Below are 18,917 nucleotides of genomic sequence, written 5' to 3' on the forward strand. Positions count from 1 at the left end.
ACTGGGGAGCTTGCATTGGAAAGCCAAGTTCTAAAGAAGTCCTGTCGCAGGGTAGGGGGGTGAGGGAGGCGGGTAGAGGGGGGAGTAGGGGGGTGAAGCCCTCGAGAGTGCCTCCCTGCCCGCACATCTTTGCCCCTGAGATGGCCCCTAGGATTGCTAATTTTCCAAACAGCCAGGCCCGGGGTAGCCTCCTATACCGAGAGTTATGGTCGTTCTGCTGGATTTGACATTCCCTCACAGCTGCTTAGCTGCTGAGTTTCCAGGTGGGTTTTTTGGTCGACTCTTTGCCCAGCTCTCCCCTCTCAATCCTTTTTAAACGGAAGCTTCTCCCCTCTGTCCTCACACCTCCCCGACTTAGGATCGGCTGCTGACTGCATCATTTTTTAGCTGTGTGGCTCTGCCCTCTTCCCAAGAATCCAAGGGAAAAACGAAAGGCCCCCTCCCCCACCACCAGCCTGACCACCTCCTGCAGCTGCAGCTGGCTTCTCGCTCGCCTCTGCACTCAGAAAATAATAGCTAATGCCTTTTGAGTGTTTACTGCCTAACTGACCTTGTGTTAAGAACTTCGTGGGCAAGCTTTCAGTTATCCCTCCCAGCAGCTTTATGAGGGTGGGTGCTATTTTACAGACGAGGATGCTGAGGCTTTGAGAGGTTTGGTCGTTTGCCAAGGTCATGCACAGAAATGAAGCAGGAATGTCAGACGCATGCTCTTAACTGTCACTCTGATGACCAAGAGGCTCAGGCTTCTTTGGAGGTGAGTTTCTAGCCTGTCTCCTCCCTCCCAGTGCCCCCAGGGGCACCTGTTACCCTCGTCAAATAGGTGCCCCATTTGGTCAGATGGCTTCTGGGGTGGTCCACTCTCTGGAATTGGAGCCTTGCCCCAGCCCATCCCAGCTCCGGGGCATCACTCACAGCTGCTCTGTATGCTGCCAGAGCTTTGGTTTCCAGGTGTAACAAAGGGTTTGTTGTGGCAATCTGAGCAGGGTGACTGGCCTCATGAAAGCCACCACGTGTGTGTGTGTGTTTGTGTGTGTGTGGGGGGGGCAGTGCCAGCTGCCAGGGCTGATAATACAGTGTGAAGGCTGCAGCTCCATCCCTGGGGACATACTGGGGAGGGGCCCCCTTGGGGACAGTGACACAGTGCTGAGGAGGCGGGGTGTCAACAGGTGGCTTGCACGAGGGAGGTAACCCTGCTTCCCGACACAGGCAGGGAGGACTGTCTGGGATGGATGGACATAGGGTCACGACTGCAGATGACCACACTTTGACCCGCTTGCCAAACCCTGGGCTCCAGGAAGCCCCAGTATGCTTGGGTCTTGTGCCAGATTAAGAGCTGGGTCTGGGGGAAGGAAGGTGGAAGGGGTGCTGGGGTGAGAGCTGGAGAGCCGGAGGGGCAACATGAGCTCTGAAGCCAAACAGATCTGTCTTCTTTTTGCAGTTTTCTTTCTTTGTTTGTGTTTGGCTGTGCTAGCTCTTCACTGCTGCAAGGGCTTTTCCCTAGGTGTGGCGAGCCGGGCTCCTCTCTACTTGGGGTGTGCTGGCTTCTCTTTGCTGCGGCTCTTCATGTTGCAGAGGACAGGCTCGAGGGCGTGTAGGGTCGGTAATTGTGGCTCATGGGCTCAGTGGCTCCTCTGCATGTGGGATCTTTCCAGATCAGGGATCTTGAACCCGTGTCTCCTGCCTTGGCAGGTGGATTCTTTACCACTGAGCCAGCAGGAAAGCCCCAGCCCTGTCTTCAAATACCCACTTTGCCACTTACTAGCTGTTTGACCTTGGTCAAGTCATTTGACCTCTCTGAACCTCACGTTCTTCAGTTTTAAAAAATGCTCACCCTTTAGGATTATTTTGATTCCTAACTGGGGCTTGTAAAGTTCTCAGTCCAATGCCTGGCAGATGGCCACAAATCAATAATGAGAGGATGCTAGATTTCAAGCCCTTTGCTATCAGGAGCTGGGTCTTGTTTGTGCCCCAAGGTAGCATGGTTCCATGCATGTGAGAGACACCCTATAATTATTTGTGGGTCCCATTCTTCTGAGCAACTATTTCAAACTTTGCCCCTCGCCCCCCAGTGCAGCCCCCATGCTCCCCATTGTCTTGTCCTCAAACTTCACAGTCATAGGGGGTCTCCCTCAGTTTCCTGTCTCTCCATGTCCTTCAGTCACACAGTGCCCTCCATTTCTATCTAGGCTTCTCCAGGCCAAAGTGGATCTCTCTACCTGCTCCCTGGATCCCTTCCTTTCCTCCACTCCCACTTCCCATCAGCCATCATCTTCCCTCTCTGTTGACTCCTTGTCTTCTAGAGATTATTGTTGTTGTCCGGTTGCTCAGTCCTCTCCGACTCTTTGTGACCCCATCAGCTGAAGCATGACAGGCTTCCCTGTCCTTCACCATCTCCCGGAGTTTGCTCAAACTTGTGTCCGTTGAGTTGATGATGCCATCCAACCATCTCATCCTCTGTCGTCCCCTTCTCCTCCTGCCCTCAATCTTTCCCAGCATCAGGGTCTTTATCAATGAGTTGGCTCTTCGTATCAGGTGGCCAAAGCACTGGAGCTTCAGCTTCAGCATCAGTCCTTCCAATGAACATTTAGGCTTGATTTCCTTTAGGATTGACTGGCTTGATCTCCTTGTTGTCCAAGGGACTCTCAAGAGTCTTCTCCAGCACAAGTTTGAAAGCATCGATTCTTTGGTGCTCAGCCTTCTTTATGGTCCACCTCTCACATCCAGACATGACTACTGGAAAAACCATAGCTTTGACTATATGGACCTTCGCTGGCAAAGAGATGTCTCTGCTTTTTAATACCTGTCTAGGTTTGTCATAGCTTTTCTTCCCAGGAGCAAGTGTTTTTTTTAATTTGAAGGCTGCAGTTACCATTCACAGTGATTTTGGAGCCCAAAAAAAGTCTGTCATTGTTTCCATTTTTTTCCCCACCGAATTGCCATGAAGTGATGGGACTGGATGCCATGATCTTCTTTTTTTGAATGTTGAGTTTAAGTCAGCTTTTTCACTGTCCTTTTTCACCTTCATCAAGAGGCTCTTTAGTTCCTCTTTGCTTTCTGCATTATCATCTGCATATCTAGGTTGCTGATATTTCTCCCTGGCAATCTTGATTCCAACTTGTGACTCATCCAGCCTGGCATTTCACATGATATACTTGGCATAGAAGTTAAATAAGCAGGGTGACAATATACAGCCTTGACATACTCCTTTCCCAATTTTGAACCAGTCTGTGGTTCCATGTCCAGTTCTAACTGTTGTTGCTTCTTGACCTGCATACAGATTTCTCAGGAGGCAGGTAAGGTGGTCTGGTATTCCCATCTCTTTAAGGAATTTCCTGTTTGCTGAGGTCCACACGGTCAAAGGCTTTAGCGTAGTCAGTGAAGCAGAAGATGTTTTTCTAGAATTAATAGTGGCCATCTCTCCCTCATCTGAAAGAGCAGTTCCAAAGTGCTCTTGATCGCCACTACATCCCCTCTTGATGCCACCCTTGGTGACGTGTGTTCACTGCGTCCCCCGTCTGCTTCAGTCTTCACATCCATCCCACCTGTTCTCATTTCCACCCCGGTCTCCCTTCTGGCCCAGTTCTCCCCAACACAGCTCCAGCCACAGCCACCGGTGACCTCATTATCAAAGCAAATGGACACCTTGTCTTCTGATCTCTCCCAGTCTCTCAGACGGCATCTGACAGCTGTGAGCTCCGCTCCCAGAAGCTCTCTGCATCAGTTTCCGAGACACTCACCTCTCCCAGTTTTTCTCCCCTCTCTGACCATTCCTGCACAGCCTTCTCATTTACTCCCCTTCTTCCACCATCTCTTAATGCCCACCTTCCCTGTAGTTCCACCCCAAGTCTCTTTTCCCTTTACGCAGATCCAAGATTTTAACATACCACCTGGATGCTGACAATTTCCTAATCTCCGCCTGGGATCCGTCTCTGCCAAGTCCTAGACTTGCATGCTAATGTGAACTCTCTACAGGCAGCTCAAATGCAAGATGTGCTAAAGTGAATTCTTTTTCTTTCTAAACCTGCTCCTCCTCCGGCATTCCCTGTCTCAGCAAATGGTCTTATCTGCCACCATGGCCTCGAAGTCAGACATCTAAATGTCATGCCAGGCTCCAGCCTCACTCTTGCACCCCACAGCCAATTTGATGTCAAAGCTTGTTGATAATTCCCTCTAATTATCTCTGGAATCTGTCTTATCTTCGCTCTATTCCCCTAGAGCCCCAGGACAGGCAAATCTGATTATCTCACTCTCTGGTTTAAAAACATTCAGTAACTCTCTATCACCTTCAGGATAAAATACTTTTTTTTCCTTTAGATCCCTGCAAGGGCCATACTTTCCATCAGGGCCAGAGGAGGTTGAGGCAAGTGTGATACTTTAGAGTGCCACATTTAAGGAGGTGCTCATTCCCAGGGCTGTACAAGTGCCTCCTTAAATTTTGCACCCTAACCACCCCTTTGCCTCACCCCAGTCCTAGCCCTGCTTTTCATGGCTACATGTCTGCATGATATTCTCTGCACCCCAAACATCTAAGCCCTTCTGTACCTTGCCGACTCCTACCCACCCTTTAAGACTCAGTCAAGGGACTTCCCTGGTGGTCCAGTGGTTAAGAATCCACCTTGCAAGGCAGGGATGTGGGTTTGGTACCTGGTCAGGGAACTAAGATCCCACATGCCGCGGAGCAGCTAAGCCAGTGCACCGCAACTAGAGAGCCCATGCACCTCAACAAAAGATCCCGCATGATGCAACAAAGATCCTGAGTGCTGCAACTAAGACCTGATACAGCCAAATACATACATACAAACATATTAAAAAAAAACTTAATCAAAGGCCACCTCCTCCAAGTTGCTCTCCCTGATCCATGGAATCTGAACTACATGACACTCTTCTGTATTTCCTTAGCACCCCTCCATCACACTGGGCCTGATGACTGGATCACTTCCCAGCCGCCTCCACAATCCTGGGGGACCTTCGAAAGCAGTTTGTTGAGTGACTAATAGAGGGAATGGATGAATCAATCAGGAAAGAGGGTTGAGCTAAAAGTTCTTGTTAATAATAATCATAGCTTTGGCCCAGAGCCCAGACTTTAATGCCTTTGCTTTAAAAGGCCTGCATAGTTTAGCGGAGAAGGCAATGGCAACCCATTCCAGTACTCTTGCCTGGAAAATCCCATGGGCAGAGGAGCCTGGTAGGCTGCAGTCCACAGGGTCTCGAAGAGTCGGACACGACTGAGCGACTTCACTTTCACTTTTCACTTTCATGCACTGGGGAAGGAAATGGCAGCCCACTCCAGTGTTCTTGCCTGGAGAATCCCAGGGGCTGCGGAGCCTGGTGGCCTGCTGTCTACGGGGTCACAGAGAGTCAGACACGACTGAAGTGACTTAGCAGCAGCAGCAGGCAATGAGGTCCCCATCAAGTGGTCTAGATGAGGCTGTGGGAGAACGGGGAGAGAGGATGGGCCTTGAAGGCCAGTTCCAAAGCTCTAGAGTTCTGTCTGGTCTTGTCTGTCTTCCCCTCTGGTGGGCAGCTGACCCAGGTGCCATCCCACCGCAGTCCCTGCTTCTGCGTATGAAAGTATCATGCTTGTGTGATAAGAGTCGACGGCCTGATCCAGGCATTCAAGGCCTTCTGGCTCTGGCCCCTGATCGCTATCCAGTCTCAGGTCTCGGCATTCTTGCTCTCTACCCTCCGGCTAGTCTGAACTATTTGAGGCTTTCTTGCAGTTTTCCTGCCCTCTCTCCCACTTTTGAGGGCTTTGCCATTTCTTTCCTGGATGCCCCTTTCTCTCTCCTGCCTACTTCCAACAGTCTTTCCTGTCACCTACTCCGGGAAGCCCTTGCCACTTGTCTGGGGGAGGCACCCTTTTCTGTGCGGTAACAGCACCCCTCGCTTGGCCCTTAGCTCACTGTATGAATACTATCTCTAAAGGCACAGCTAGGGACTTCCTCTTGCTAAGACTCTGTGCTTCCAATGCGGGGGATCAGGGTTCGATCCCTGGTCAGGGAACTAGATCCCACATGCTGAAACTAAGAGTCTACATGCCACATGCCACACAAGACCCAGTACAGCTAAACAAATAAATAGATAAATTAGTTTATGTATATATATATAATTTAAAAGGGTCTTCCCTGATAGCTTAGATGGTAAAGAATCTGCCTGCAATGCAGGAGACCTGGGTTCGATCCCTGGGTTGGGAAGATCCCCTGGAGAGGGAATGGCAACCCACTCCAGTATTCTTGCCTGGAGAACTCCATAGACAGACCACGGGGTCACAAAGAGTCAGACCTGACTAAGCGACTCACACACACATATATTTTAAAGGCACAGTTAATCTTTCTCAGAGTCAGTGTGCACTGGGTCCTGTTCTAAACCCCTTGATGACTTACCTTACTGAATTCCCAATAACCTCATGCACTGAATGTTATTTACATTCTTTTCTTACAAGGTGGGGAAGTGGAGGCTCAGGGAGGTTCAGATGACGTGGCGTCTCAGTTTCCTACACTGCATAACGAATTACAACAAACACGGAGGCTTAAAGCAACACAGGTCTGACCTTCGTGTCTGCCGCTCAGGGCACAGCTTGGCTGGGTGCTGTGCGCAGGGCCTCCCCAGGTGGGTGCCCAGGTGTTGGCTGGGTGCGGGCCTCATCGGGAGCTGGGGGTCCTCTTCTAAGCTGCTCAGGTGGTTGGCAGAATCCAGTGCCTTGCCACCGGAGCGTGAGGCCCTCAGAGCCTAGAGACTGCCCCCTCCATGTGGTACGGAACACGGCTGTTTGCTTCTTTAAGGCCAGCAGGAGACTCCTTTCCTCTTTGGGAAGGGCTCAGTCCCTCTTTTAATGGCTTTCATCCAATTAAGTCAGGCCCACTCAGGGTGGTCTCCCTTAAAATATATATATGTATTTTATTTATTATTTATTTATTATTTGCTTGGCCACCTCACATCCTATTTGTGGCATGCGAGATCTAGTTCCCTGACCAGGGGTTGAAACTAGGGCCCCCTGCTTTGGGGGCATGGAGTCTTAGTCGCTGGAGCACCAGGGAAGTCCCTCCCGTTTAATTAACTCAGTATCAACTGATTTGGGACCTTCATTACACCTGCAAAACCCCTTTACTTTTTCCATGAAAGGTCACTTAACTATGGGAGTGGCATCCCTGACACGCACAGGCCCCCTGCAGACCCGAGGGGAAGGGATGACCCTGGGTGTGCGCCCCAGGGTGGAGGCCACGTTGGACTTCTGCCCGCTGCACATGGCCAGCAAGCGGCAGCTCCAGTGGCCAAAGGCAGCTCTTCTTACTCTGAAGTCTGCTCCTCTCATGAGATGAGGCAACGAGACAAGAAAGTAAGAAGTGGACAGGAACGAGGAGGACTAGCCTGGGAACTGTGCGTACAGCGCCCGGCGTAGCGTCTGGCCAGCCTGGACACTCACTGCTCACAGTTCCCACCCGTGAAGGCCAGCTCCGTGGCCTGTATGCCGCTCTGCTTCCATACACAGTAGTAGTAGGAGCTGGGAGGAGCCTTGGGGTAGGGGAATTGCCGCAGAATTATTTCGCCATCTAATTTGAATTCTGTGCCTGGCTGGAAGAGGGGACCCAATACAAATGCCTTCTCGAACCCCTCACCCTCGATCACTACTGGTCAGATATAAAATAAACTTGCGTGCGTGCTAAGTCCCTGTTCCTGTCCGACAGACCTGTCCAACTCTTTGAGACCCTATGGACCGTAGCCTACCAGGCTCCTCTATCCATGGGATTCTCTAGGCAAGAACACTGGAGTGAGTCGCCATCCATCCTCCAAGGGATCTTCCCGATCTAGGGATCGAACCAGCATCTCTTATGTCTCCTGCATTGGCAGGCGGGTACTTTACCACTAGTGCCCCTTGGGAAGCCCCCAGATAAACTTACCCTTCTTGTTCCTTCCTCTCCAGTCCCACCCCCCACGACCCCTACCATGAAGAAAGGCACAAAGTCGGGGATTGATGCTGCATCATTTTTTTTTTTTTTACTTTTGCCTTCTTAAAGCATGTGCTGAGCTGATTGGTGAAGCAGTTTGGCAATTAAAAACGCCCAGCGGCTTGGGCAGCGGCAGGGGGGAGGCCGGGTGAGGGGTTGGGGGGGACCCTCTCCCCTGGGCCAGGGAGCAGCAAAGCCCGCACTAACTTCATAAAATACAAAACAAGGGAGGGTTGAAGGTAGGAGGGAGACTTGTAAAATACAATATCTTAGGGATCGGCAATAATAAAAAATAAGGTTCATTATTTACAAACAATTTCTGTTCTTGGTCTCTGTACAGTGGGGGGGAGGGGAGGGGCTTAGTGGGTCGGTCTGTTGATGTGTCTGTGTGTGTATGTGGTCGGGGTGGGGCAGGGAGGCAGTGGTCCTCTTGGTCATTATGAGAAAGGAGGTGGGTGACTCAGTGAGTGGTTTATCTAAGAAGGACGGATGGTTGTGGGAGGGAGGGGGTGAGAACACAGTGGTTGGCCCAAGGGAACAGTCCAAATGTGGGGGGGAAGGGGGGCCCCGGTCAAGATCTAGGGCAAAGAGGGGCTGGTGGGCGGGGGGGAGTGGAACCCTTTCTCCTGGGATGGGACCCCAGGGGGCAGGGGTACGAGCCGGATCCGGGTTGGTGAGCAGGACGACCCCTCTTCTGAGTACCAGAGGTACGCCCTGTGTCCTGGGTCTTGGCACGGCCTAGGAGAGCTTGATGGTGGTGTTGGGGCCCAGATCCCTGGAGAGAAAAGAGAAGTCAGGGGTGACTCTGTCCGGGGAGGACCCTCTCGCTCCTCTGCAAGCTGGGTTTGGACTTGGGAGGTATGGGGGGCGCGGGAGGGTGTGGCTGACAGTGCAGGGACCGGGGTGGGCGGAGGCTGGGTGGATCCTGGGACCCCAGGGAGGGAAGGGAACCACCCACCTCTCATGGAACCACTCCTTAGGGTGGGAGAAGTCAGGGCTCGTGCTGTTCCCGCCGACGTCCTTCGGCCAGGCCTCACTCAGGTACTTGCTGGTCTCGTGGGTGCTGGCCCGGTGGTCATGTTGCAGGTGGTCCTGGGGCCGCTGCTCCACCGGCCCCCCGGGCTTGATCTCCCAGCCATCCGGGGGCTCCACGGGCAGCAGGGCACTGCGGCCATCCTCCCATGAGCCTGCTCCCTCGTCGTAGAACAGGAGGCTCCGGGAGGGCACTGCAGAAGGAGCTCAGGGTAAGCCACGGTGCCAAGGCTCCCTCCTGGTCTAGGCCGCATTCAGGGCCCAGGGGTCAAGGACCTGGGCCCTGGACTTTCTGATCTGAATCCAGCTCTAATGATTCCCAGCTGTGTGACTGCAGGCAAGCCATGCCTTTCTGAGCTTGCTTATCCATAAAATAGGAATACTAGGGGCCAACCTTCTGTCGATATGAGGTTTCAGTGAGATAACAGAGTGACTGAAACTGTACTCAGAGCAAGTTAGCGCTCCCTAAGCAGAGGGCACTGAGCTGGGGCATCTGAGAGCTGGCTCATCCTACTGAACCACTCCCTTCCTGTGAGACCTTGAATAAACCTTTCTCCTATTTGAGGCCCCAGATTACCCCTCAGGGAGATGAGAAAAAGAGAAAACACATCTGTTGGATATCTACCATGCCTATCAGACATTGTTGGTATCCTTTAACCTATATCAAATCATTAACAAAAACTCTTGGAATGAGATGTTTTTAGGTCCATTTCACAGAACAGGTCATTGAGGCTCCAGGTGGTCAGGGACGTTGTCCCAGACTAAGGATGATGCCCGGTGGCTGAGCTGCAGACCCTGGCCTGCCTGACTCCAGGATCCGCCAGCATCCTCCTCACCCTCAGGGCCCTGACCTCACGGTCTGCCTGGGCAGGGCCCCTGGATCTGTGCGCTGCCCCAGCTCCACGGGCCAGCCTGCTCCAGGGGCCACCTCCTCCCCTTCGCCCAGTCCTGTGGGGACCCTGAGCCTGAAACCCATTCATTCCTGTGCTCCTCTGACTCTGCTTTTGTCCATCAACACATCTCCCCCTCCCCCTAATCCCACTCCCCCAATTTCCATTCCTTCCTCTCCGAGGTCCCCTGTGCCTCCCATCACACAGACCCCCCTGGTCTTGAGAAAACGGACATGTGCCGCTCATGATCTGGCATCTCTGCCACCCACCTCCCTCAGCAACTGCCTCTCCTCTCCTTCTCCGGCTGATCTGGTCCAGGGAGGGGTTTTCACTCCCCGCCTCTGCTTCCTCTTCCCCTAACCCTCCCCACGGCTGCTCCCTCCCCTCAAGGCCCTGCAGGCCCTACTCATTCTCCCCGCAGCATCCCTCCTTCTAGAAACTCACTCCTCCCCAGCGCCTGGCTCTGCTCTCCCCGACCTCCCATCTGTTTCCTTTTCCTCCTCCTGCCCTGCTGGATGACTCCAGGAGGTGATGAGCGGCCGTCTGGAAGTCCCTCTGGAGGTCTGTCTGAAGTACCCTCTGCCTCCGGAAACCCACACTGTTCTTTGCTGCCCCCTGTGCCGGTTCTCCCCTTGCCACTGCGTGTCGTGTCTTTTCTCTCCTTTTTCAAGCTCGTCAAAAAGGGAGCAACTGGTGTTCATTTAGTAAGAGCCTGCTGTGTACCAGGAACTGTACCGAGAGCCTTCATGCACCATGTCATTCAGTCTTCACAGCAAACATGCTCAATAAGCGTGGAACTGGTAACTCCCATTTTCGAGATAAGAGATTAAAATTTAGCATGCTTCAGACACACGCCCGAGCTCACACGCTTAGCAAGGGGCAGATATGACTGACTGGGAAACTCCATGTTCTTAACAGTCCTCACAAGCCCCACGGGGTGGTAACTAGTTCAGCCCCACGCTTCTGCCCGTGACAGACATTACCCGTGGATCTCACCACTCCTTCCTGTTGATCCTGAACGGCGCCTCAGAGTCCCTAACAGTACTTCATGCAGCCACCACCATCTTATGGAAAATGGCCCTGGAGCTGAAACTCACTTGCTATCCCAGCTGAAAAACACTCATGGTGGCTTAGCAGATGCCCCCTATTAACTGGCACCATAATACATGGGGGATAGAGTGGGAACATTCTTGCTATTCCCTAAACCTTCCCCCCTCGCCCCCCACCGTCAAGCCACTCCTGGGTGGGCTGGGAATCAGGGGCTCTGATTGTGGTCCTAATTCTATAACTAACATCAAACAAATCATAGACCCTTGGGAAGGGCCTCAGTTTCCCCATCTGCAAAATGGGAAGGTAGAATGAGTCAGCCCCAGACCTGGCTCCTCACTTGCGTCTGTCTTCTGCCCGGAAGCTGGGGCTGGTGTGGGGGGAGGGCAGCCCTGCTTGGGGCACTCACTCTGACTGGCGGTGTAGACGCTGTCAGCGGCCATTGGGTCTTCCTTCACAGTCTGGGAGCCAGAGGAGAACGCAGGGAGGCAGGGCACGAGGGAGCCCAGCACCAGGACGAAGCACAAGGCTGCCACCTGCAAGTGGAGAGAGTGTGGTGGGCAGAGCCGGGCCGGGGAGGGCTGCGACCCTGGCCACCCCCAAAGCCCTCCCCCACCCCCGCCATGAGCCAGTGGGGGCCAAAGGTTCATCATTTTTTTCAGGAAATCTGCTCCCAGAGCCCATGTGGTGGAGGAGAAGGTGGAGGCTGTTGGGCCATCTCAGCCCATTGGAGACAGCCCACCCCAGGCAGCACTGGAAAAGAGAGGGGGTTGGCCAGTGTGGCCGTCACCTCTGGGGTGGGAAGGAATCAGGAAAGGAAGGGAGGGCTAGGTGCTGGAGGAGACTGAGGCTGGGGCAAGGGACGGGACATATCTTCACACCAGATCCCCAGCAGGGTTCCAGGACGACTGGCCAGCAGGGGAGCTAAGAGTCATGGAGCCCAAACTAACACCTGCCTCTACGCGGGCTTTGCCACCTGACAGCTCGGGGACCTCAGAGGGCCCAGGGCAGTGATTAACCCGGAGGCAACAGCTGTACAGCTACAGGGGGCGTGGAAAAGAAGCCGGCAGAGGCCGCGGCCACAGCCTGAGCAGCCCGCCACGCACGCTAGAGAGAGACAGGGCCACACGTCCCCGCGTCGCCCCAGGCCCATCCCCCGACTGGCTCCTCAGGGGCTGCCTCCTCCTCAGGGGCTGCCTCCTCCTCAGGCGCTTGGCCTGTCATCCCCTAGCAGGGTTCGTGTGAGTCACTACACATCCACACACCGTGTCAGAACCGGTCAGGGAAGGTCATGTTCCGGAAGGTTCCATGGGCTTTGGTGAAAGAGGCTGGGGTCTGCTGGAGTCAGTGCACCAGCGATGAGGATATTTGACCCTGGTAACGCTGCCGACAACATTGCCGGTCCCTGAAAGCTCTGCACACCGCCCCTTCCCACTCCCCTGAAAACCGGCCGGGGGAAGACCGGCCGCCGGCGGCTCTGTGGTGAGGCGACAGTGACCTACCATGAGGCAGGTCCCAGTCTGGGTGGCGGCCATCTTGTAAGGTCTGGAGATCTTGTTGGTGACCAGAGTCTGGAGTTTCTGCAGCTGCTGGAGCAGAGTCCTGAGGGGGGCAGAGCGGTCACCCGGCGGCTCTGACCCAGCCGGCAGGCATCCCTGCCTCCTGGAGCTCCCCCCGGGTGCGGGGTGGGGCTGGGGGCCCCTGGGCTGCCTCTAGCCTTGGCTTCCACAGCAGGTGCCCGCTTCACTCAAGGCAGAAAAGGTCACTTCCCGCTTGGCTCCTCTGTGGCGTGGCCGGGGCACCTGGCGCCCGCTTCACGGTGAATAACTGGGGCACCCTGTGGGAGCTCAGAGGGGCCCCGGGAGGCTTCTCTTGGCCAAAGCGGAGGTTGGAGGCAGGTCTAGCCCACCTGGGCTGAGGTCACCTTCTTTTCTTTCTTTAACCCCGCACCAGCTGCAGCTAAACTGACCTTCCCTCCTTCTACCCTGAGCTGATAAGAAGGACATGTCTGGCATTGACCTGGTACATGGTGAGGAGTGAGCGTGCGGGGAACGGTAGCTACCATTTTTGTTAATTGTGTCACTGCTTTTGCTTTTATCACAGCACCTGTAACATTTCATTTACAAATTTGTATGTCATTCCATGGCGTCGCAAAGAGAGGAAATCTAACGTGTCTGAACACGGCTGAGCGGCTGAACATCAACGTCAGTCTCTTTCACTAACTGTGGGGGCTCCCTGAGGGCAGGGACTGGGTCCTCCCCAGCAAGGAATCACCCCACCCTTGGTGAACAAATGTTGAATCATCTCTTCCCTCCCGCCCAGCCGGTCCATGGGGTTGCAGTTCCCAGAATGTACAGCAGGTGGCGAGACAGCTCCAAGGGCCTGGCCCTATTTAGGGCCAGAGAGGAATCTGGGCCAGAGGAAGGGGGTGAGGGGCGAGGGCTCCCACCCCTCTTCCCTGAGCCAGGGGGGCATTCTCCAGGTCAGTCAGGGGAGTGGCTGGATCCCGTTGGAGAAGCTGGGGGAGAAGGCAGGAAAGAAGGAAAAAGCCTTCTGTTGAGCACCTGCTCCCTACCACCTGCTGGCTGCCGTTTTAATTACTCCCAGCGAACAATTATTAAAGACCTACTGCGGGCTCATGACTGGTCACTAACAAGAATTCAGAATAACAGCCAGAAAAAGAGAAGAAAAGTTAACACGAAGGGAGCATTCTCAGATGCCAAGGACAGTGCAGGCCCTATACTTGCTAGGTTTCATGGCATCGTCACACGAATCCGGGGAGATACCGCTTCCATCGTCTCCGTGCAGACAGAGAAACTGGGGCCCAGAGACGTGTTACAGTTTTCCCAAGATCACAAAAACAGCCCCCGGAGCTGTGACTTTCCGTGGCCACCGCATGCCAGGCCCTGTGTGGGCTCCAGACTGTTTCTCAAACTTAGTTGTGAGCGTGAATCACTTCAGTGTGTTGCTGAAATGCAGATTCTGATTCAAGTTAAGTGTGGGGAGAGGCCCGAGATTCTGCATTTCTGCAAGCCCCTAGCTGATGTTGACGTGCTGGGCTGAGAAACTCACTTTGAGTGGTAAACGTACACCAGGGCTCTAACTTCAGGGTGCCTCAGAATTAACCTGAGGGCTTGTTAACACATGGGCTGTGGAGCCTTCCCCGGATTCAGTAGGGCTGGCACGAGCCTGAGCACAAAGCACTTCAACAAATGCCCAGGGGCTGCTGCTATTGCTGGCCTCTATTACCTCATTTAAGCATCTCGCCAGCCCCGTCTGGTATCTAGAGTTCTGAGTGGATAAAGGAGGATGGGAAACTGAGGGTCCCAGGCCGCAGGCTCCCTGTGTCTGGGATTTGCATCACCCTGAACTCAGTGGCCTGTCCTCCCTCCTGCCTCCCAGAGCTATGCCAGAGCCAGCCACTGGCTGCGGAGGGCAGGGGGCCAGAGGGGAACGCAGGTGGCACTACCCACCTGTTGGCATTCTCCAGGGTTTCCACCTTCTTCCACAGTTCATTGTTCTCAGATGTAAATGTCTCCACCCTGTGGGGGCCAAGCAGGCACAGGCTCAGTGGCAGCCCCTGGACCTGGCTCCCCCCCAACCCCCATTTTGGGGTCACATGGTGTGTGGCACGCAGAATCTTAGTCCCCGACCAGGATTTGAACCCGTGCCCCCTGCACTGGGAGCAGAGTCGTAACCACTGGACCACCAGGGAAGTCTCTCTGCTGCCCACTTTGCCCTGCCCACCAGCATCCTCCTCCCCATGCCCCCCACCCAGCCCCCGAGAGGGTGGGAGAGGAAGCCAGGTTGGGGAGCGGAGCCCAGGCACCCGGGCTGTCCACCCACCCCAGGCCTCTTACTTCTTTTCTAGACACTCCACGTACTCCTTCTTCTTACGGCGGCTCTCCTGGGCCGAGATCTAGAGGGGGAAGCCCCCAGCGGGAGTTGTTATTGTTCAATCACCGAGCTGCGTCCGGCTCTCCGTGACCCCGTGGACCACAGTAGGCCAGACTTCCCTGTCCCTCACAGGGTTACCAGGCCACGCATCCACTCCCTGGGCTCCCCATTTTCAGGACTAGCACGGCCAGGGGACCAGAGGCCCCCCCCCCACCGCCCCCGAGGAAGCCCCAGGGCAGGGCCAGGGTCTGCCTCTTGCTTTACCTTGTTCTTGATTTTCCTCCGGACCCTCTTCAAGGCCTTCTCCTCGGCTTTGGTGAGGGGCAGTTTGGTGGGGATGGGGTAGCCCTCAGCAACCAGGGTGCGCTTCTCCTCCTCCGTCAGGAGCAGCGGCCCCGATGTCCCCTGTAATTTCTGCAGCAAGGAGGATGTACTAGTTAGGAACCAGACAGACTTGTATTCAAATCTGAGCTCGGCCATTTACCCTCGGCAAGACCTAGGCAAGGCACCCAGCTCACTGAACCTCAGTTTCCTCATCTGCAAGAGGGGCGGATCTGAATTAAATCCAGTAACATGTCACAAGGGCTGAGGATGTTGCTGGCAGCCTGGCACGTTAGGCCCTCAATATTTGTTGGGAAGGGCTGGTCCCTAGATCCCATCGCAGAATCCACAGCCTCAGTGCTTACTTGTCCAGGGCCCCCTGAACAGCGCCCACCTCGGACACCTATCACCTCTAGACCTGAGGTGTCCCCCACCCGTCCCAGGGCTTCTGGGCCTCCTGAACTTTGCTCTGCAAACAGTGCTCCTTGGAGGCAGCCTGGGCCGTCCCCCTGGAGGTCAGGAATGTCAAGTTCTAGACCTAGCTCTGCCACCAGCAGGTTCAGCAGGCCTCTTGGACTCTCTCCCCGTTTCCTATTCATCCCCAAGCACAATTAAAAGATCTTCACTCCCATCTGTGGGGCGGGCACCTCCTGCGTTCTGATGGGGGTCGGGATCAGGCTTAGGGCTCCCCCTAGACACTGGATTCCTTGACTCTGGGGTCAGTCTGGCCTCAGCTGCTTACGTGAGGGGCGGTGAGGAGTGGAGAGGTGGAGATGGCCGTGGAGGAGCGGGCCATGGGCCGGATAGGGCTGGAGGGGGGCAGAGAGCGGGGACTCTGGGAGCCGTCGCTGTCGCTGCCGTGGCTGCTGGGGGGCGTCGGAGGCATCTGCACCAGGTCCTCTGCAGGGAGCAGGAGAAGCCAGGTCAGCCAGGGTACAGAGTTCAGCATAGCGCAGGCCTAAGCCGGTCCCGAAGGCATGTGGGCAGACTGCTCAGGCCTTGACCCCTATACTGTCAGGAGCACCCACCTCGACCCTAGCAAGTCAGAAAGTAGAGTTGACACCCCAGAAGACAATTTCTGAGGGCCACACCATCCCTGACTCCACTGAGCCCAGCTCCTTTAAACCTGGTTCTTGGTGGGGATTCCCTGGTGGCTCAGACGATAATGAATCCCCCTACAATGCAGAAGACCTGGGTTCCAGCCTTGGGTTGGGAAGATCCCCTAGAGAAGGGCATGGCTATGCACTCCAGTGTTCTTTACTGGAGAATTCCACGGACAGAGGAGCCTGGTGTAGCCCATGGATGGGGTCGCAGAGTCGGACATGACTGAGCGACTAACGCTAACACTTAGCAGGGATAACACAGAGGCTGGATTCTCGGGTCTCCTTTCTCTGGCGGCTCAGTCGGTAGAGACTCCACCTGCAATGCAGGAGGTTGCCAGCGATGCAGGAGACCCAGGTTTGATCCCTGGGTCGGGAAGATCCCCTGGAGAAGGAAATGGCAACCCAATCCACTGTTCTTGCCTGGGAAACCCCATGGATAGAGAAGCCTGGCTGGCTACAGTCCATGGGGTTGCAAGAGTCGGACACGGCTTAGTGACTAAACCCTCACTTCACAGGGCTCAGGGTCTGTGAGCCTCCAACTTGGCAACCCCAGGAGATGACCGGAGTCTGCCCACAGCGAGACCCATGGGAATCAGGCAGGGCAAGCGACAGCCTCTGTCCGTTTCTTCCCATTTCAAAACACCTGGGTGTCCATTTCCAACCTAGGGTAACAGGGCAGCAGGCTTTCAGCAGACCTGCCAGAGCACTGCTCTCCCCAGCACGCCCTTCATGCCGCCTCCCTTGGCCGCAGCATCAGGAAGAGGCCTGAGCCGAGCCAAGAGGACCAAGAGCCTGGAAGGCTGCAGTCCCTGGGGTCGCACAGAGTCGGACACGGCTGAGCACGCGTGCACGCACACGCGGGAATCTGGAGTCCACTGCACTGCAGAGCTGGGCTGAGAGTTGGAGGAGGAACGGCTGCGTCCCTCCGGGCTCTGCCCACCGCTGCCTCCTACAGGAGTCCCCTCTCTCTTCTTTGGCTCTTATTTGCCGCTCGTGGATGCCATACTGTAAAGACCACTGAACTTGGAGTCAGACCTGAGTTCAAGTCCTGACTATTGTACCCCACAACTATGCGACCTATATTCATGTTTACTTAACATCTCCCAGCCTCACTTTCCCGTTGAATGGGGGGGTGAAAGGACTCCCTATATGGAGCCGGGAGGATGCAATGGGCTAAGGGATGGGACCGTGCTTTATGAAGGGCACTCTACAATGTAAGGTGTTTTCACGCTGGTCCCTTTCTACCTCTGGTTAATTCCATCTTCTCTCAGAAGCTATGAGTAACTTGAGGGTGAAACTTGGGCCTTATTCATCTTCCTAAACCTTGTGGTGCTTAGTCCAGGGCCTGATACACAGGTGCTGCTTAATCACTGTTGGATGAATGAATGAGGTGGGATTGGAAAGATTAAGTTAGCCCTTTCTCCTGCTCAATCCAAGAAGCTCCCTCTGTTCTCTCCTCTCCTGTCAGGTCTGGGGAGGTGTTTCCTGGGATCTGTCATCTTTAATCCATAACACAACTGTGTCATTGGTGGTTTGTCTGGGATCCTCATTACAGTGTCAGCTCCTCGGGTACAGCGACTGTTTTCTCTCTCTGCGTCCCCAGCTCCTGGAACTAGGAGATGCCCAGTGTACTCTCGTTGGATGGGTGGATGAATGGATAGATGCAAGGATGGACAGATGGACGGGTAAATGAGTAAATGGGTGAATGGATGGACGAGCTGATGGCTACAGAGAGGACTTCAGTTAGTGAATCATGGGAGGGGAAAGTAGCAAACAGGGTGAGAAGGTGGTGATAATAGTGACGACAATTGTTGAGTGAGTAAGAAGGGGACTGGAGGGATGGGGAAGGCGCACAGAAGGGAGGAGAGACTATTACGGGGAGAAAACGGACGTGTCGAGGGAGACAGGTGGGCTGAGGCAAGGGGTAAGGAATGCGGCCTGTCCAGGACTGGCGATGAAGAGCCCCTCTCCAGACACACTCACCTGGTGTCCCTTTGAGGAACTGGTTCACCTCCTGGGGCTCGGCTTTGATCACTGGCAGCTGAGTCATCTCTCCTGGGGCCTGAGGAAGAGGCAGGGCCTGCTCCATCAGCTGTTCCGGGGGCCTGTCCCCACCAGGCCCTCCAACCTCCCTCCCTCCCTGGGCCTGGGGGGTTCTGCCCTACAGCATTAAGAAAGTAGCTGGGCTCAGGGTTCCAGGCATATCCCAGAGGGAGCAGAGACAAGTTCCTGAGCTTACAGAAGGCAAGTTAGGCCTAAGGGAAGACCAGCGGTGGCCAAGGGGCATCGTGTAGCTCCTGAGTGCAGGGAAGAGGGGCTTCCTGTGACCTCTGAGGCCAGGGCCATCTTTTTTGGAGGAGGGTGACCCCACACCGGCGGTGAATGCCATGCAGGCTGGGTATGTGGGTTGCCAAGAGACCCACATAATGTCACGTCTGGCAGACTGTGGCTGTTCACTGAACCACAGCACAGATGAAGGAGGCATTAGAGAAAGGTCCCTGAGCATCCCTGAGCAGCTGAAGTCTGAGTCCTGAAGTATAAACAGCAGTATTCCAGATACAGGGTGGGGCAGGCCGTGGCTGAGGGGAAAGGCACTCCACGTAGAGGAAAAAGCATCTGCAAAAGCACAGTGCCCAGACAGAGCCCAGCTAGATCCGGAAATGGCGAGGACAGAGGGTGTG

General features: G+C 54.8%; 1 protein-coding gene across 1 annotated transcript in view; it reads right to left on the reverse strand.

The window, feature by feature from the left end:
- Positions 1 to 8,268: 8,268 nt before the first annotated feature.
- The window catches only part of CREB3L1 (cAMP responsive element binding protein 3 like 1), a 36,393-nt gene continuing 25,744 nt past the window's right edge, over positions 8,269 to 18,917 (reverse strand). The window contains exons 4-12 of the mRNA XM_065944047.1: positions 18,220 to 18,298; positions 15,876 to 16,033; positions 15,077 to 15,226; positions 14,776 to 14,834; positions 14,389 to 14,457; positions 12,418 to 12,517; positions 11,325 to 11,451; positions 8,905 to 9,172; positions 8,269 to 8,721 (exon numbers count right to left, since the gene is read on the reverse strand). Coding sequence (XP_065800119.1) covers positions 8,685 to 8,721; positions 8,905 to 9,172; positions 11,325 to 11,451; positions 12,418 to 12,517; positions 14,389 to 14,457; positions 14,776 to 14,834; positions 15,077 to 15,226; positions 15,876 to 16,033; positions 18,220 to 18,298 — 1,047 coding nt within the window. The 3' untranslated portion in view covers positions 8,269 to 8,684. The remainder of the gene's footprint in view (positions 8,722 to 8,904; positions 9,173 to 11,324; positions 11,452 to 12,417; positions 12,518 to 14,388; positions 14,458 to 14,775; positions 14,835 to 15,076; positions 15,227 to 15,875; positions 16,034 to 18,219; positions 18,299 to 18,917) is intronic.

The sequence above is a fragment of the Muntiacus reevesi genome, chromosome 9, assembly GCF_963930625.1.
Source record: "Muntiacus reevesi chromosome 9, mMunRee1.1, whole genome shotgun sequence".
Lineage (NCBI taxonomy): Eukaryota > Metazoa > Chordata > Mammalia > Artiodactyla > Cervidae > Muntiacus > Muntiacus reevesi.